Raw genomic sequence first — 15,553 nt, 5'->3', positions numbered from 1 at the left:
TAACGAGAAATAAAACCAAATCTTAAAACACCTTCCCCCCGACACCTCCCTTCTTTCCCAGGCATAACTTTGACCCCGATTTCTCTCCCTCCTCCCGCTCAACAGCACAGGGAGGGGGAAACAAGGAATGGGGGTTGTGGTCCATTCATCACTCTGTTGTTTTCTGCCGCTCCTTCCTCCTCAGGGGGAGGACTCCTCACACGATTCCCTTGCTCCAATGTGGAGTCCCCCTCACGGGAGAAAGTCCTCCATGACTTCTCTAGTGTGAGTCTTCCCACGGGTTCAGTTCATGAACCTCTCCAACATGGGTCTCCTCCATGGGATGCAGTCCTTCAGGAACCGACTGCTCCAGCGCGGGCCTCTCTCTCCCCACGGGCCACAGGTCCTGCCAGGAGCCTGCTCCGGTGCAGGCTTCCCACGGGGTCACAGCTTCCTTCAGGCATCCACCTACTCTGGCATGGGGGCCCTCCACAGGGGGTAAGCAGTCATCTGCTCCACCGCCCATGGGCTGCAGGAGAACAGCCTGCCTCACCATGGTCTTCACCACAGGCCGCAGGGGAATCGCTGCTCCATTGCCTGGAGCATCTCCTCCCCCTCCTTCTGCACCGACCTTGGTGTCTGCAGAATGTTTCTCTCACATACTCTCACTCCTCTCACTCACTGCAATTACTGCTGCCCAACAACTTTTTCACTCTCTTAAACACATTATCGCAGAGGCGAAAAACACTGTCACTGATGGGCTCGGCCTTGGCCAGCGGCAGGTCCGTCTTAAAGCCTGCTGGCATTTGCTGCATCTGACATAGGGGAAACTTCTAGCAGCTTCATACAGAAGCCACCCCTGTAACCCCTCCCCGCTACCAAAACCTTGCCACACAGACCCATTACAGTTTGTCATGAGCTCCAGTCTTGTAAAGTCTTTAAAGACATTAAAGACTTTCGCAAAGGTTACAAACTGGGAACCTGCCTGTAGGATCAATTTAACTGCAAAAAAATTATTTTTGCATTTCCCTTCCACCAAAGGACTACCATCTTTCACAAGCCTTAAAAATAAAAAAAGATAACACTGATCAGGTGACAATGTATAAGTGATAGAAGTTCACAGAAAAAGTGTTGCTAACTCAATACCTGCACACAGAGATCCAATGGAGTAATACCGTTTTTGTCTGGTAAATATTTGGCTCCTCTCATCAAAAGAATTTGGGCAGTGTCTCTCTGACCATGGCTATCCAAAAGAAGAGCAGAAAGAGAGTTAATACAGCACTCGTGTTCTACGAATGACAAATCTGACTTTATTGCATCTAACAAACAAAACCAACATAAGCTAGGAGAAAATAAATAGCTACAGTATGAAACTAAGCACAAACATGGGATGGAAGATAATGCCACTTATATTCTTCTACTACCTTTCAAGGCTACTGCAGGAGCACAGTGCAAAATTAGGTATGGCCCATTTATCAAGCCAGAGTCTCCCTCATCATTCAGAAATGATTCATCATAGCCTAGCCTTATAAATATGTATAAGCCACATTTCGCGGGGGGGGGGGGAGGGGAAAAAAAGCTCTTTCTCAATTCATACCCTAATTTACTTCACAGAGGAAGTTTTCTTCACCGAGTTCTTTGCTCACTCCTACCAGATTTAGCAAAAAAAAATTAATCTAATTGCACTTTAACCATCAATAAAACATTAGTAACATTTTTTTTTAATTCAAAAAACTTTTTTTTTTTTTGCACAAGAGTTCAATACATCTCTCTTGGCTCTAATTTCTTTTAGCCAATATAGGTGAATGTTTTGCCTAGCCTTGAAATGTGAAGAGTGATGACTTTTACTTTTCCATTCAGAGCCTATTTCAGTCTTACTCATCTCTTTATTAGGTTGTATAGGACCCTTATGTTTCCCTGAGTTGGTAATTTCGCTAACAACTATTCCAACAGGCCACCATTGCCTAGAAAAAAGTAAGACCAAAGCTTATTTATATGCCTCAAAACCTAGAGCATACACCTTCCCAAACCCTTTCTTCTGGAGAAAATGAGAAATTGGGTACCAGTGATTAGATGCTGATTTCATTAAAAACATACCGAAAGACTAGTTCACTATTGCCTTCACCAATATTTAGTACATATACTGACAAATGTAATACAGAAGTATCTGAAGGGTGAAATGAAAGACTGATATAAGGCATAGAAATTAAGGTTACAGATACAAGTTTTTGACTGCAACCTAGTTTGCAGTGCACCCTTTTAACAGCTGAAGGCCAAGAAGTAGCTTCACTGGTATCTCAATAGTTCCCATCTGAGTTCTCCTCATTCATGTCCTTCCAGCCCAGGAAACCAACAGGTTAATCTAATGTACCGGACTTTGCTCCAATGCAAACAAACATTCAGAGGCAGCTACCAAATCTCAGAAAAGAGTGAAGACTAACAGCCTATTTGAAACACCCCTTCACTGTAATTCTTTAGACTAAGTGCACAACCCAACGCTTCGAAAAAACGGGTTTCAGAGTCAGACTTTGAGCCCCAAGACCCTTTCTCCAGCCATCACCAGCCACTGCTACCACATCCTGCTCTCCCTGTCATCAGGGACCTATAACCTTTCTTCCCAGGCGACAGCACTACCAATTAGCACTCCTGACAAGAAGACCTTGACTTCCACTATGCACCCTGTTCATTCTACCCTGTCAGATGTTCCAATTGTTAATTTCTAAAAGAACATTACTGTTCTACTTGCAACACATTCCCTTCTCATGGAAAACCTCCAAGCCAAGACAAGTTGCCTACTTCTTTTAAAGTGGATGCCGATACCAGTTCCTAAATCAAGCACCAAGGCATTCAATTAGCTAGAAGCTATTTATTCTCTACTTCCCTTCTCAACTGCCAAGAGTCAGCATGCACTAGCTCCAGAAACCAGGGCTCCCACAACATAACTCTTGGCCAGCCACCAGGTCTGTCCATTTCTCATTTTGTTTATATGAACGTTTAATCATAGCGGAACTATTTAACCTGTAACCAAAGCACAGCGATTATAAAATTGCAAATGTTCTACCAAATAACAGAAATGCTCCAATTAAAACAGAAAGTCATTTATCATATGTAATTAGTTTTGAAATAAAACCAAACTATGAAGAAAACAGAACTGATCAAAGCAACGATATAATTTCAATTCAACATCGTAACTTTAAGGCCTGTATGAACATTTCATGACTGTAATACCATAGCGTACATTAAAGAACAGTCAAACTTTCCTTATAAAAGGCTGCGTTTTTAGTTTACTCAAAATTATCTAAGTTAGTAGATGATTTGTGACTCATGCTAGAATACGCATGGCTGTGTGTTTAATACGTCTGTTAGAAAGAAGTATACAAGCCTGCAGTACTAAGTATTTAGATGAGACAACAAACTACATTGAAAGATGAGGCAAAATTAAATACCAGTCACTTTTTATGTTTCCTAAATATTCTGTTTTCTAATCATTGTTATTGCAGAAGGGAAAAAAATCTATTTCACTTTTAGCACACTATTTAAAAGTTAAGAATATTACCTGCAAGCAAAATAAAGCGGAGTTGCCCCTGACACATTCGGCCTGTTTATATCTGCACCGCTGTCTAGCAAACACTGCACTGTCTAGAACAGAAGAAAGATACCAGATTAGAAGAAAAGCAACAGTCTATTGGCTTGCAACTACGTAGTGCTATGCATGTCTAATTACACTGAAGGACTTAATTTTCAGTAATGAATCTCAAACCAAAATTCCTAAACACTATATGGAAAATCATGGCTGTCAGAGCTCATAAAGCTTCCTTTCAAACTTCCAATTTTAATAACAATGCCTTTTATTGAACTTCACCTAATCCCAAAGACCCTTGGAACTACAAGCCATTTAAAAAGGGAAATGACACTTTTTAGAGAAGTAAACCTCAAGTTAGTGACAGCCATAAACAGCCTTACCACAAGCTGAATTTTCAAACAGATACTACAAGTAGTAAGCAAATCCTAAAATATTAAAACATTGAGCAGATTCTCAAACAACTTTTGCTATATTCCAGTCACATAAAGTAGGTAAGTCTACAGGTAACAGTTTTTCAGAATTTGGTCTTCCGAAGTTGAGTTCTGACAGTGACAACAGAAAGGATCTGGGCAGAAAGGTAATTTTTTTAACAGTAAATAGTCCTGGAGACAATCTGTATAACGCTATACAGCTCAAATGCAGTTCAAGTAAAGCATCCAGACCTGTACTCTGAGAGTAAACAGTCAGCCCTAATGCAAGGCCAGGCCTAAAAATTTTTCACATAGATCAGTAACAGAAGAGTCTATGTAAACTTGTTTACTTCTAACGTTAAATATCTGACTCAACTCTCTGTTCAATTTTTATTTACAATAAATTAAGATCATTTCAGATTTCAAAAATGCGTAAGAGCTGGTATGATTATGAATTGAACACATTCTAAAAAGGAAGAAAATTTTCCAATGTTTAACGTTACATCAAAACTTGCAATCAACAAGCCAACAACAGTACTACAGGACAGCTGAATAGTATACAGTAAGTCACTCAAACTCCCATACACAGAGATCAATCATCTCCACACGAATAAATTAGTTGTTCCCATGGAAGTGTACACAGTCAATATCAAGACAAACAATAGAGTTCTTCACAACTCTAACCATTATCATGTGCACAACTAGCCTGAAGTTTATAAAAAAAAAAAAATACAACACTGAGGCATTACCCAATTCTTCACAAATGCAATGTGTTAATAAAATTTAGAGACTTACTGTCTTGTGTCCGTTTTGACAAGCTACATGAAGGGCTGTCTGTCCCATTGCATCTTCAACATCTACATTACTGACATGTTGAACAAGATCATGAAGCAATTCTGTTCGTCCATTGACAGCCAACCAATGAATCTAAGTACAAAATGATGATATATATGTTTCCTTGAGCAATAAGTATTTCATAAACACGATTTTAAACCTGACTATACTATTGTCAACATTTTCACAAAGAGAAGTTTCAAACGATACCACCATATGCTTAGGTAACTTTGACCACATCTTTTGATTCTTAAGGGTACCAGACACACAGCAGTTTTGTTTATTTACATGTAAGACAGCAGAAGGTTAAGAAACAAGAATCTTAAAGTTCTTCATTCATTTTAAGAGCACCATGATAATCAATAGCACTTACTGCAGTCAAGCCTTCGTTATTACAAATGTTGACATCTGCACTGTATTCCAGCAGCTTGCTCATACATTTCTTCTGGCTATAAACAAAAAAATAAACTGAAACTCAGCCAGGGAAAATCATTTACAAAGACCCTTAGAGGTCTGCTCACTCTAATTCATCATTGTACAAACAATAGCAGGCAGTTTTACTTTATAAGGAGTATGGTACTGAGCACATGGAAAAGAGAAGTAATCATCAGTAGAAACCAGAGACTCATACAGTGCAAGTGTAGCACATGACAGCACAGGGCTAAAATTCATAGTTTCGTAGCTGAATGTTTTTGTGGAAAGTATAGAAGTACTTAACCACCACTCTAACAGCTTCAGCTCAGCATGAACCATACTCTCAAGACAAGAAGCCAGAGTTTGGCTAATGGAAATTTATGAAGTTCATAATAGTCTGTACACTTCAGTGAATACATTTACAGTACACCACTAAATATTTAATGAGACACTCATTTTAACACTATGTAAATCTTTGGCAAGTACAATAACCGCCCTAATGAAAGTTGGGGTATTTTTCCTACTTCATGTTTTGTTCGGTCTTTTAATGCTCTCTAATGCTCCAAGTGCTTTACCGTTAAAGAGTTTATTCTTAGTTTCCTTTTTTATTTGGTACCTCTTGCACCCTTCTCATGCCTTGTTTCCACATAACTGTCTCCAGTGTATATTTCTGCATTTCAGCATGTACCACTTGGCTGCTTTCTCGACCCTCTCCTACAAATACTCCTCCCACGTACCTAAAAGCTACTAAACACTACCTCCTCCTCATTTGAAGTACCAGCTGTGATACAATTCAGTTACTGTAACACATATATGCCCTAAAAAAAAATAAAAGACAACATTACCATTAGCAGCTGTGTGTTTCCATTTACTACAGCTCAAGAAATAAGATCTTAAAAGATCTTAAAAAGGTGCTTGCTCACTGTTTTTTTTTGGTTGGTTCCCCCACCACCAAGATTGTCCAGGCAAACTTTGTATTCCTTTCCTTGTAGTAAAAATTTCCTTGGAGACATTATTCCAGAAAAATCTGAAATGTCTGAACCCTTCCAAACCCTACAGTGTCCTCTTCAAAATCTTTTCTTACTTAGCTAACCGGAAGGTGAATGCATCCCTTGTTTGATCACTGCTGTAAGAATCACTAAGCTCTGCTTAATACTAAAATGACTGGCACTGAAACTGTCATTTCAGACATAACTTCCTATTTATAAAAAGTTACTTTCTGAATATTCAAAGTATGGATTTTAACTGCCACATTCCCTGTAAGTGTGCCATCCACAATTTCAAAAATGAAAACTAAAGTTTTTTGTTTGAACTATGCAAAAATATTACAGAAGCTGTCAGCTCAAGTGCATTATGCACAAGACCATTTAAGAGTTTTAAAACCTTTTCCTTACCCATTCCTTGCTGCTAAATGGAGAGGTGTGCATCCTGAAATGTCCTGATAGTTCGGATTTGCTCCTTTTTTTAATAACAGAACAAGGCATTCAACTGATCCACAGCTAAAACAAAAAAGGAGGGGAAAAAATGTAACAAAGATATTTACAAGTCAAATCTATGTTGACATAAAGACAACAGCAATACTATGTACAGATGACATTCAGTAGAAAATCTTTACAAAAAAACATTTTTACACTCTCATAGTTCAAGTTGCACAAAGCTAAAGGACAGACACCTAAATGCAGTGAGAACTGATCGATCATAACTTGTACTAATGAACAGATGTCAGCCTTCTATGTGACTTCAGTGACTTTAAAACCCAACAGTGAATCTTTAAGACTGCCAATTGTTTAAAGTGTAAACTGTTTAAAATGTTTTGCTTATCATTTCCTCTCACCTCCCCATCTTTCACAGGACTGAATTTTCCATTAAGTAACAATGCCAATACAATATTTTTGTTACGCTTCAGAGTCTGGAGATTGCATTTAAAAGTTTAAATATCAGAAAAATTCTAAAACTCATACAAATATTTCTTTGATATTTATTTGGAACTTGTAACTCCCTTTTACTTTTCATAATACAGCAGCTCTTCAGAATAATCAGTGCCACCAAGAACAAAGAAATTTTGCATTATGTTACTCCTGAACTCTTTAAGAGAAAGAGCTGATAAGGAGGATAAACATGTACCATCATGGCCAGGTTATCCATTGTTACTAGTCTTCCCAATGACAGAACTGCTACACATCAACCCAAGGAAACTGAAGACTAGCTGTACAGTAAGTTGCAAAACCAGCATCTCTATGACCCAACAACTAGCCAAGATAAAAGAGAATCCAGAAACTAAGTGTAAACCAATTTCTTGGGTTTTATGATCAATAAATACAGCTTTCCACAGATAATTAAGATGTATGCTAAAAATTTGCTTGCGTTTTTTTCTTTAAGTACTTTCTTAGGTAAATTTTATATAAGCAGCATGTAATCCTGAGACAGAATGTTTGGGAAACAGGTATTTCTAAAACTTCAACATTTATTGTGCCCAAATACCTGCTATTTATATGCAATACTACTACTATTTCTTTTATTTTTACTTTTTTTAACAGTTTAAATGTAAGAACTTTAAAGCTACTTAAAATGGGACGCAAATATAGAGCATTCATTCCTTAGTTTTTGAAATGGCCTTTCAGGAAACTCAACTTTAAACCATCTGGTTCATTTCTATTAAGGTTATGTTAATCTGGCTGTTTCTTGGCAACATAGATCTATCCCCATTGAAGAGCTACATAAATAATGAATAATCTAGGCCACAGATTTGAAATTTACACTTAAGTCCTTTATCTGGATACAAAAATTTATTAGAACTGAGTGGCCAAGTTATATTCCCATCAGTTATGGTCACATGAAGTACTTTGGAACAGCTGCTTCCCAATGAACATCCAAGCGCTTCACACTGTTTTAGAACACTTCAAGCAGCACCTGCAGACAAGATCTCTCTAAATCTACGAATGCAAGAGTTACCCAGCTACACAGGATATACATAATGGCTACATTTCTTCACAGACCGAGATTTCACAGAAAGGAAAAAAGTATCCACCAAGACTTCCTTCACTAGAATCTGGAAAGCCACTTCATATCATGTGTAAAACCTGTCCTCTCAATGAGGCAGGCACATTGCTAAAAGAACATACAAAATACAAAAAGGAAGCGTAAAAACAAAATATTAACTGATACTACAGAGTTTTCCAGCTTACATTGGTGCCTTAGATTTGTGGTAATACTTTCATTGTTAACTTCTGGACTGGACTCAAGTAAGTCTTACTTTGCTGCAATATGAAGCAAACTTCTCTTCACACGTCCAAATGCATAATTCACATCAAATTTTGAATTTGATAGCAGCTCTGAGACAGACCTTGAAACGAAAATATATTTTTTTAATTAAAAAGTAGCTCACAATATCCAAGCAAAGTATATACTGCAAGTTGTACGCAAGTACTCCATTTCTTACTTGATCGCTATTTTTCTCTCAAACTAATTTCTGAACAAGAGATGCAACAGCTTTCAAGCATTGGCACATGAACAGGACTTTCACTCTTTCTCTTCTTACCTGTACATAAAAAAAATGAACTGTGACACTGGGCAACTGTTTCAGATGTAAACTAGTAAGAATTGGACCAGATGGCCAAATCGCTTCTTTACAAATATGGAAAACAAGAATATTAACAGCTTTGGTTTGAAAAACTATAAATTCCCATTTTCCTCCTTATCTCAACACGGACACCCTAAGAAGATATCCAGCAGCTTTCCCAAACATAGGCAAAGTTCTGATGGAAGACTGGTATGTGAAATCATCATGATGAAGTAGAAGTACACGTGATATGCCAACAGGATAAGAAATTGAAATAGGACCCTTCAAACCCCAATGAATTAGTAAAGATAGAATATTAGTTCAGATAAAATATTTCAAAATAGATGAAACTGCAAGTGAACTGGTGATTTTCAATCTCCAGTAATAAGCTGATCACATAATTTAAAACCCTTGCACACAACCGCAACAAGAAATTATGTAGCAGTACAAACGTTTTTCCTGATTAGATAAAGAGTTTACAGTTTCAGTAAGAGTTAATACCTGCTTGCCTACAAAGCTCATCAGAAGGTAGCACCACTTAGCTGGCACTATAGAGCCCCCAGGTCCCAACCACTCTGAGGACAACTGGGAGAAACAGTTGAGAAACATCAGTTCATCTGAGGAATCCCAGAAGTATCAATCTCATTGTCCAACTCTTATTCCACGTCTTTCGGAGATGTTAATGAGACTAAGAGTTTCTATGTCGTCAATAAATACATACTCAGAGCTACAACCCAGTTACAAAACAACGCTTTTATTCCTATCCTAGGAGAAATTTCTTGATGTGCATCAACAGAACAAATCCCAACTCCCACCTATGGCATAAAACAAAACAGGTTTCTCGGCTAAGAATACGCTGGGATGCACACAGTCAGTGACTAACTTCAGCTACCGAAGATCTCAGCAATTCAGCATCAGAAGTCCTGAGAGTGTTCTAGCAGCTACATCCCCAGCAAACATGCTGGTTTTTTGGACCTTAAAAAAAAAAAAAAGAAAATTTAAAGCAGCTCTCACCTGTGCTGGTCAGCCATAACCATCGGCATTAGTGTATAGACAGCAGTTTCATTATCTGTAAGGAAATTAAATTACTCTATTACCATAAAAAAATCTTTTATGTAAAATAAATTCATCTAGCAACAGTAATTTAGCAACATTTATTTACCTTTTAAAGTGTCCATTGTTCAATATATCATTCTTTTTACACAAGTTATACATACCTGAAGTTTCATTATAAAGAAAAAGCCACCATACTTCAAAGTAGTAATTAACAGGATTGCAATACCTGAAATTTCAATGTGGCTTTTTTCTTTTACAAAGTAATAATTACAGAATTTTCAAGGGAGCATCAATTTCTTTAAACCGACAATTCTGTTAATTAAGTCAAAGTATTAAGAAATGTGCATTAATTAAAAAAGGTAACTAGCTTATTTTAAAAAGACGGAAATTTCCTGTGTTCCAAGGTGACTTCCATAGTCCTGATACCTATGAGTTTGTAAAAGTGATTTCTTTAAACTAAGTTACTCCATAACCATTCATTTCTGTCTCTAAACTTGAATACCGGAATGTAATACATTTCATTTTAATTTCTAATCAGTTTCATATTCCACATTTGAAGGCAATGAAAAAAGGCCAGAACACAAAGATCCAAGGCAATGGTGGGAAGAGACTGGTAGTCAGCTATACAGTCCCTGTCAGCACTACTGCTGCGCAAACCAGCATGCTGTATGGGTATGGCATGCCCATTTGGTCACTTACAGACTTTCTGGAGTAAAATATTATTTTTAAAGGATGAATTTGACAAAATTTAAAAGATTAATGTATAACAATTATTAATATAGTAATGTACAATAATTATTACTATTTATGCATAATGATTGTATTTTCTATCTTGAAGCAAACTACCCACTGTTGGGAGTACAATCTCCACAGATTCTTCATGTGGATGCAGCTTCTGACAGGAAGGACTACATTTTCTGAGAACCAAAGTGCATGGCTCCAGGATACGGAAATATAAAACTGTTCTCGTAAAACTTTTATTTTGAACTTTTTCCTCATCATCTTAATTAAACCAAATACAAAGTTACAAAGCAATTGGAACAGGAAGAATTAAAAGACCCAAACAAGTATAGCTTCTCATATGTTTTATGTACCATGCTTCTATATGTTCACCGCTTCCACTAGATAGGCAAGCTGACATTTACCAAATATTAAGCAAAGAATTCTTCAGAGTTATCAAGTAGAGTCAGGGAAACCCTCATCATGCTGCAGCTATGCTATTTGTTATTATTCTTCTACAACGCTCCAAGGCTAGTGCTGCTACCCACTGTTTGAAGCAGTCTGTCTATAGCTAACAAAGGAAACAACGCTAATCTATTATTACCTTTGAACACTGAAAAGACATAAGCCAAATTCAAATCCTATTAATTCTGTTATTTATAAAAATTAAAAAAAAAAAAATCAATGCTGCTTACAGTGAACACATGGTGGAAGAGACACAAGCCTCTCAAATCACCAAAGGACATCTCAAAGCTGCAGAGAGTCATTCTAACCATCACCAAGTTCAGGAATTCAAACTGTCTCTAGATTACTCCTTATGGCAGAGCTCTGTGAGCATCAGATAACTCCATCCCCAATGTGCACCACTAGAATTTGACTGCTGGATGCCGGGGGGCAGGCTGGGAGGGAGGGAACACATGCGGGTTCTGGAAATGAAACTAAATAGATGCTACACAAAGAGATCAATTGTGGAAAAGATTTGATTACTTTTTTAAAAAAATATATCCATTATTAGCTCCTAGTATATACAAATGTAAAAAAATTTCTTGCTTGTGCTCTGTTCCACAGAACTCTTAGCAGGAAGATAAAGCTCTCCAGCTGAAACAAAAAGCAGAACTTGAGAACGCCCACTAAATCTAAGCATGACAACCTTATGTGTTTCGACAATCACACCCTATTAAAGAGACACAAAAAAAGGCTTTAAATATGCCAGCACACTTAGTTGAAATGCTTAATACTGATCCTAATTAAATTTAACAATATTGCAAGTATAATGAACTACAAAAAGACAACAGTTAAATATGAGCTGGGCCATAAAAGGTGTTTATAGTATAGTTACAGAACTAAGCCCTTCACTATTCTATTAACAGAATCTATACCATGGAGCATATGCAGATTTTCCCAGAGTTTTTCTGTACAGAAATAATTAAAATGGTGTGAAGCTAAGGAGCTTTTGTGCCTATTTTTGGTAAATATTACCCCTATTCATAACTCCTATTGACTTAAAGTAAAAGTACATGACACCAGGGAAAGCAAAAGCATTATATGCCTCATGGACTTACAGAACTTATTTGTTATCTAACTTGCTTGCATTCCAAGTCATAAATATCTAAAGACAAAAAAATAAGCACCCAAAATGCAGAGTCAGAGACAACAAAGGGCTTAAAAACCTACAACTTTGGGCTGAAAGGCCTAGTTTTCAGGCACTGAGCCTTAACAGTAGAAGCCAGAAATTTGTGTCAGGCTCTTAAGTGCCCAGAAAACACAAGAGTGATGAAAAAAACAATACTATTTCCTATTGGCAAAGTCAGCTCAGAGTATTCACTAGCACCAGACTCAAGTGTTAATGCTTGCTTTAAAAAAAAAAAAAAAAAAAAATAAATCACTTAAAATTCATCATCTAGAATCCTGCCCTGACAAGATACATTTTTTGCTTTATTTCATGAGATATTGGCTTGAATTTGGCAGAGATCACAATCACAAACAAGTGCCAGCACCACCCACATAATACCCCTAATGGCTACAGCACATGTAAAGGAAGTTAAATACCTGGATTTAGTGCCTTCTTCAGCATAAGGAAGTTCAAACGCACATCTCCATTTCCTAAGAGTACTATGACTCTTAACTTAAGGATGGAGAGGTAAAACTATGTATCTTTCAAATTAAAGCTACTCAAATGTATGGGAGGAAATCTTAATTCAAGAGGCCAGACACAGCGCACCAGAAGCCACCAAACCAGACTGGTGGTGGTATTTTCTAAGGTGATCCTGTCAGTACATGTTTGGAGCAAAACACTACAACCCAAACCTGCTTCTCAAGAAGAGTTTCGCCAGGCTTGCATGAACCTAGGGAACACCAAGGTCAAGAAAGAAGACATGTAACCAGCTAAGATGTACGCAAAGTTAGATGGCCATTGAATGGAGGTTTTCTTGGAATGGAATTTGAGACTTCAGTGCCTGAAGTCCATTTATCTCCTTATTTCAGTCCAGCTGTGATTTGTTTCACCTAATTCTTAAAGAATACCTAGAATTGGCATTCCTTCTGCACTGCAGGGCAAGAGAAGTACTTGTTCCAGAGGTCGCAGGACTTGCACTTGCACTACCACTACCACAGACATAAGTACCTGTGAAGTGTAACATAATAATGCCCAAGATAGGAAGAAAACAGCTGAACTCAAATTCAGAATGAATTTGCCTACACTAGTACTGCAGTAAGTTTGAAGCAACTCCAACCGGCGTACCTTGTGCTAAGCATTATTTATATCACCATCACCAATTAGTTAAACTGGTGCTACTACATTATTTCTGTAAGCTTGAGCTTACGTTAACAGTTTTAAGTCAGTTTTCACCACTGTCATTCAAGAAGCAGCAAAATCCATCTGAAAGTTTTCTGTCAATTTTGTAAAGTTTATAAGCACCTGCACTGTCAGACACTGAAACTTTTGATGTGTGACAATAAGGAAAGGTGGTAGCAGCTCAGTGTAGGGGGACATCCCTATGCAGCAGCCAGGAAGTCCAAACAGAGAACACACAGAAAATAGAACATTACTCCCTTTCCTCCACCACCGGAGATGAAAGCTGGCAGACAGACAAAGACTCATCCATAGAAATAAACACTGAAGAAAATAAAATTACAGCACGTGGCTCACAAGAACAGAAACTTGCATATTGAAAAGCTTTGCAGAGGTAGTCCTCCCAAAAGCTGGACCTGGCTGGAACACTAAACTACTTGCTGTAAGAGCCTAAAGCTGTATTTTCAAACCCATCCCAATATCGGGTGGCTAGCACCCACGTGAAGTCATTTAGAGCCAAAAAAAAAATCAGTCTGTGACCGGTGACAGTGACTTACACCACTTTTTCAAACAAAATTCAGTAGTATTAAAAAAAAAAAAAAAAGTCAACACTAGCGTTTCACCGACAAAGCACCTAACGAAGGATTTAAAACGGGGTAAAAGAGGTCCCAGCACCTCAGACCACCCGCTCGTCCGGGCCCAGGGGCGGCAGCAGCGGGCAGGGGCACCCCGCGCCCTGTGACAGTCGCCGCCGTCCTCCGGCGACGGCGAGACACCGGGAAAGGAAGAGGACGGGGAAGTCGCTGCCGCTCTTGTTACCACCATTACAAATAAAAAGCCCCTCGGCGGCGGAGGGAGGGAGCCGGTTTCCATTCTCCCGAGTCGCCTCGCCTGGCGGGGCCACGCAACGGCCCCCTGCTCAGCTCACCCTCGCCAAGCCGGCTCGGGCCGGGGAGGCCGCCGCGGCGCCGGGACAGACCGCCGGGACAGACCACCGCGTCACCGCCCCTCTCCTACCGTCGGGCAGCTCCACGGTGCGGGCGCGGCGCAGGGACCTCGTCAGCCGGTTGAGCTGCTCCATGGCTCTCTCCATCCTCGGGGCGCCCAGCCTGGAGCCGCTGCCGCCGCCGCCGTCACCCCCCGCTGCCGCCGCCTCTCGCCTCGCCTCTCCCCTCAGCCCATGGCGGCGGTGGCGGCGCGGAGCCGCCCCAGGCCGCCGCCGGCCCCCGATCTTCTGCGCATGCTCAGAGGCCGGGCGGCTGCGCGCACGCGCGGGAGGCGCGCGCAGCCCGTAGGGCGCCCCGGTGGCGGGAAGGGGGCTTTAGTTGGGGTCGGTGATTCCATAGGGGATGAAATGGAAGGGGTGAGGGAGGTGAATTTTAAAAGCCTGTGGAATAGGGGCATTTAAACACCTGCTCATTACGGTTTATGAAAAAAAAAAAATACCGCCTTGTGAAATCGTCTGTACTGAGGGATCCTGCGAGGGTGGCACCGGGGCCGTCGTGTCCCCAGGGCGAGGGGCCACCATGGTGCCTGGCCAATGCACCTAAGCAGGCAGGGGCAGCGCTATTGGCCTCCCTGCCCTGAAACTGCAGCCAGGCCGCAGCGATGGCTCGAGAAGCCCCAGGCTGGTGGGGAAAGGGGTTTTCACCAGTCAAACTGGGAGCTTTAAGACTGAGGCATTACTGAATACGAAGAAGGAAGCGCACAGCAAGGATGAAAAGTGTTTGACTTTGCTTGCGCTTTCAAAGTTGTCTATGTTTGGCCTGGGCTAAACACTGACAGTCACTGTATCACCCAACTACCCCTCACCAGCCAGGGAGGGAAATCTGGAAAAAAGGGAGCAGACCTACAGGTGAAAGGAAGAACAGATTTTAATGAGGTAACACCAATACCAACAGAGTTACACAGACTTATACTCAGCCAAACGAACATCCAGTTGTCACAATCAACCAGAGAACAGTCCTCATGAGTAGCCAGAGGAGGAGCAGGAAGAACCTCAGCAGGAACCCCACAGGAGCTCCCCTTCTTCAGCAAACCTTCCCCCTTTATAATGACCATGGCATTACGGTGTGGGCTACATCTGTAGCCAACTCAGGTCAGCAGCCCTGGCTGACTTGAAACTGCCTGGCATGGCTGGCCTGTAATTCTATCCCAGCCAAACCAGGACAAATGTAAATACAGGAAAAGGAAACTTCAGGAGCTGT

At 40.0% G+C, this 15,553-nt stretch overlaps 1 protein-coding gene across 4 annotated transcripts in view; it reads right to left on the bottom strand.

Moving 5' to 3' along the window:
- HACE1 (HECT domain and ankyrin repeat containing E3 ubiquitin protein ligase 1) overlaps window positions 1-14,439 on the bottom strand; it is a 58,156-nt gene extending 43,717 nt beyond the window's left edge. For 2 of the 4 annotated variants that reach the window (XM_086461338.1, XM_086461339.1), the window contains exons 1-8: window positions 14,364-14,439; window positions 9,794-9,848; window positions 8,474-8,563; window positions 6,615-6,719; window positions 5,180-5,255; window positions 4,768-4,899; window positions 3,536-3,618; window positions 1,126-1,222 (exon numbers count right to left, since the gene is read on the bottom strand). In XM_086461338.1, the coding sequence (XP_086317464.1) occupies window positions 1,126-1,222; window positions 3,536-3,618; window positions 4,768-4,899; window positions 5,180-5,255; window positions 6,615-6,719; window positions 8,474-8,563; window positions 9,794-9,848; window positions 14,364-14,439 (714 nt within the window). The remainder of the gene's footprint in view (window positions 1-1,125; window positions 1,223-3,535; window positions 3,619-4,767; window positions 4,900-5,179; window positions 5,256-6,614; window positions 6,720-8,473; window positions 8,564-9,793; window positions 9,849-14,363) is intronic. The other 2 variants (XM_086461340.1, XM_086461341.1) reach the window with 2 other exon arrangements.
- Between the last annotated feature and the right edge of the window lie 1,114 nt (window positions 14,440-15,553).

Source organism: Leptosomus discolor, chromosome 2, assembly GCF_034619465.1.
Source record: "Leptosomus discolor isolate bLepDis1 chromosome 2, bLepDis1.hap2, whole genome shotgun sequence".
NCBI classification, from domain to species: Eukaryota; Metazoa; Chordata; class Aves; order Leptosomiformes; family Leptosomidae; genus Leptosomus; species Leptosomus discolor.
The sequence above is the reverse complement of the archived record's forward strand: the minus strand, read 5'-3'. Positions and strand labels throughout refer to the sequence as shown.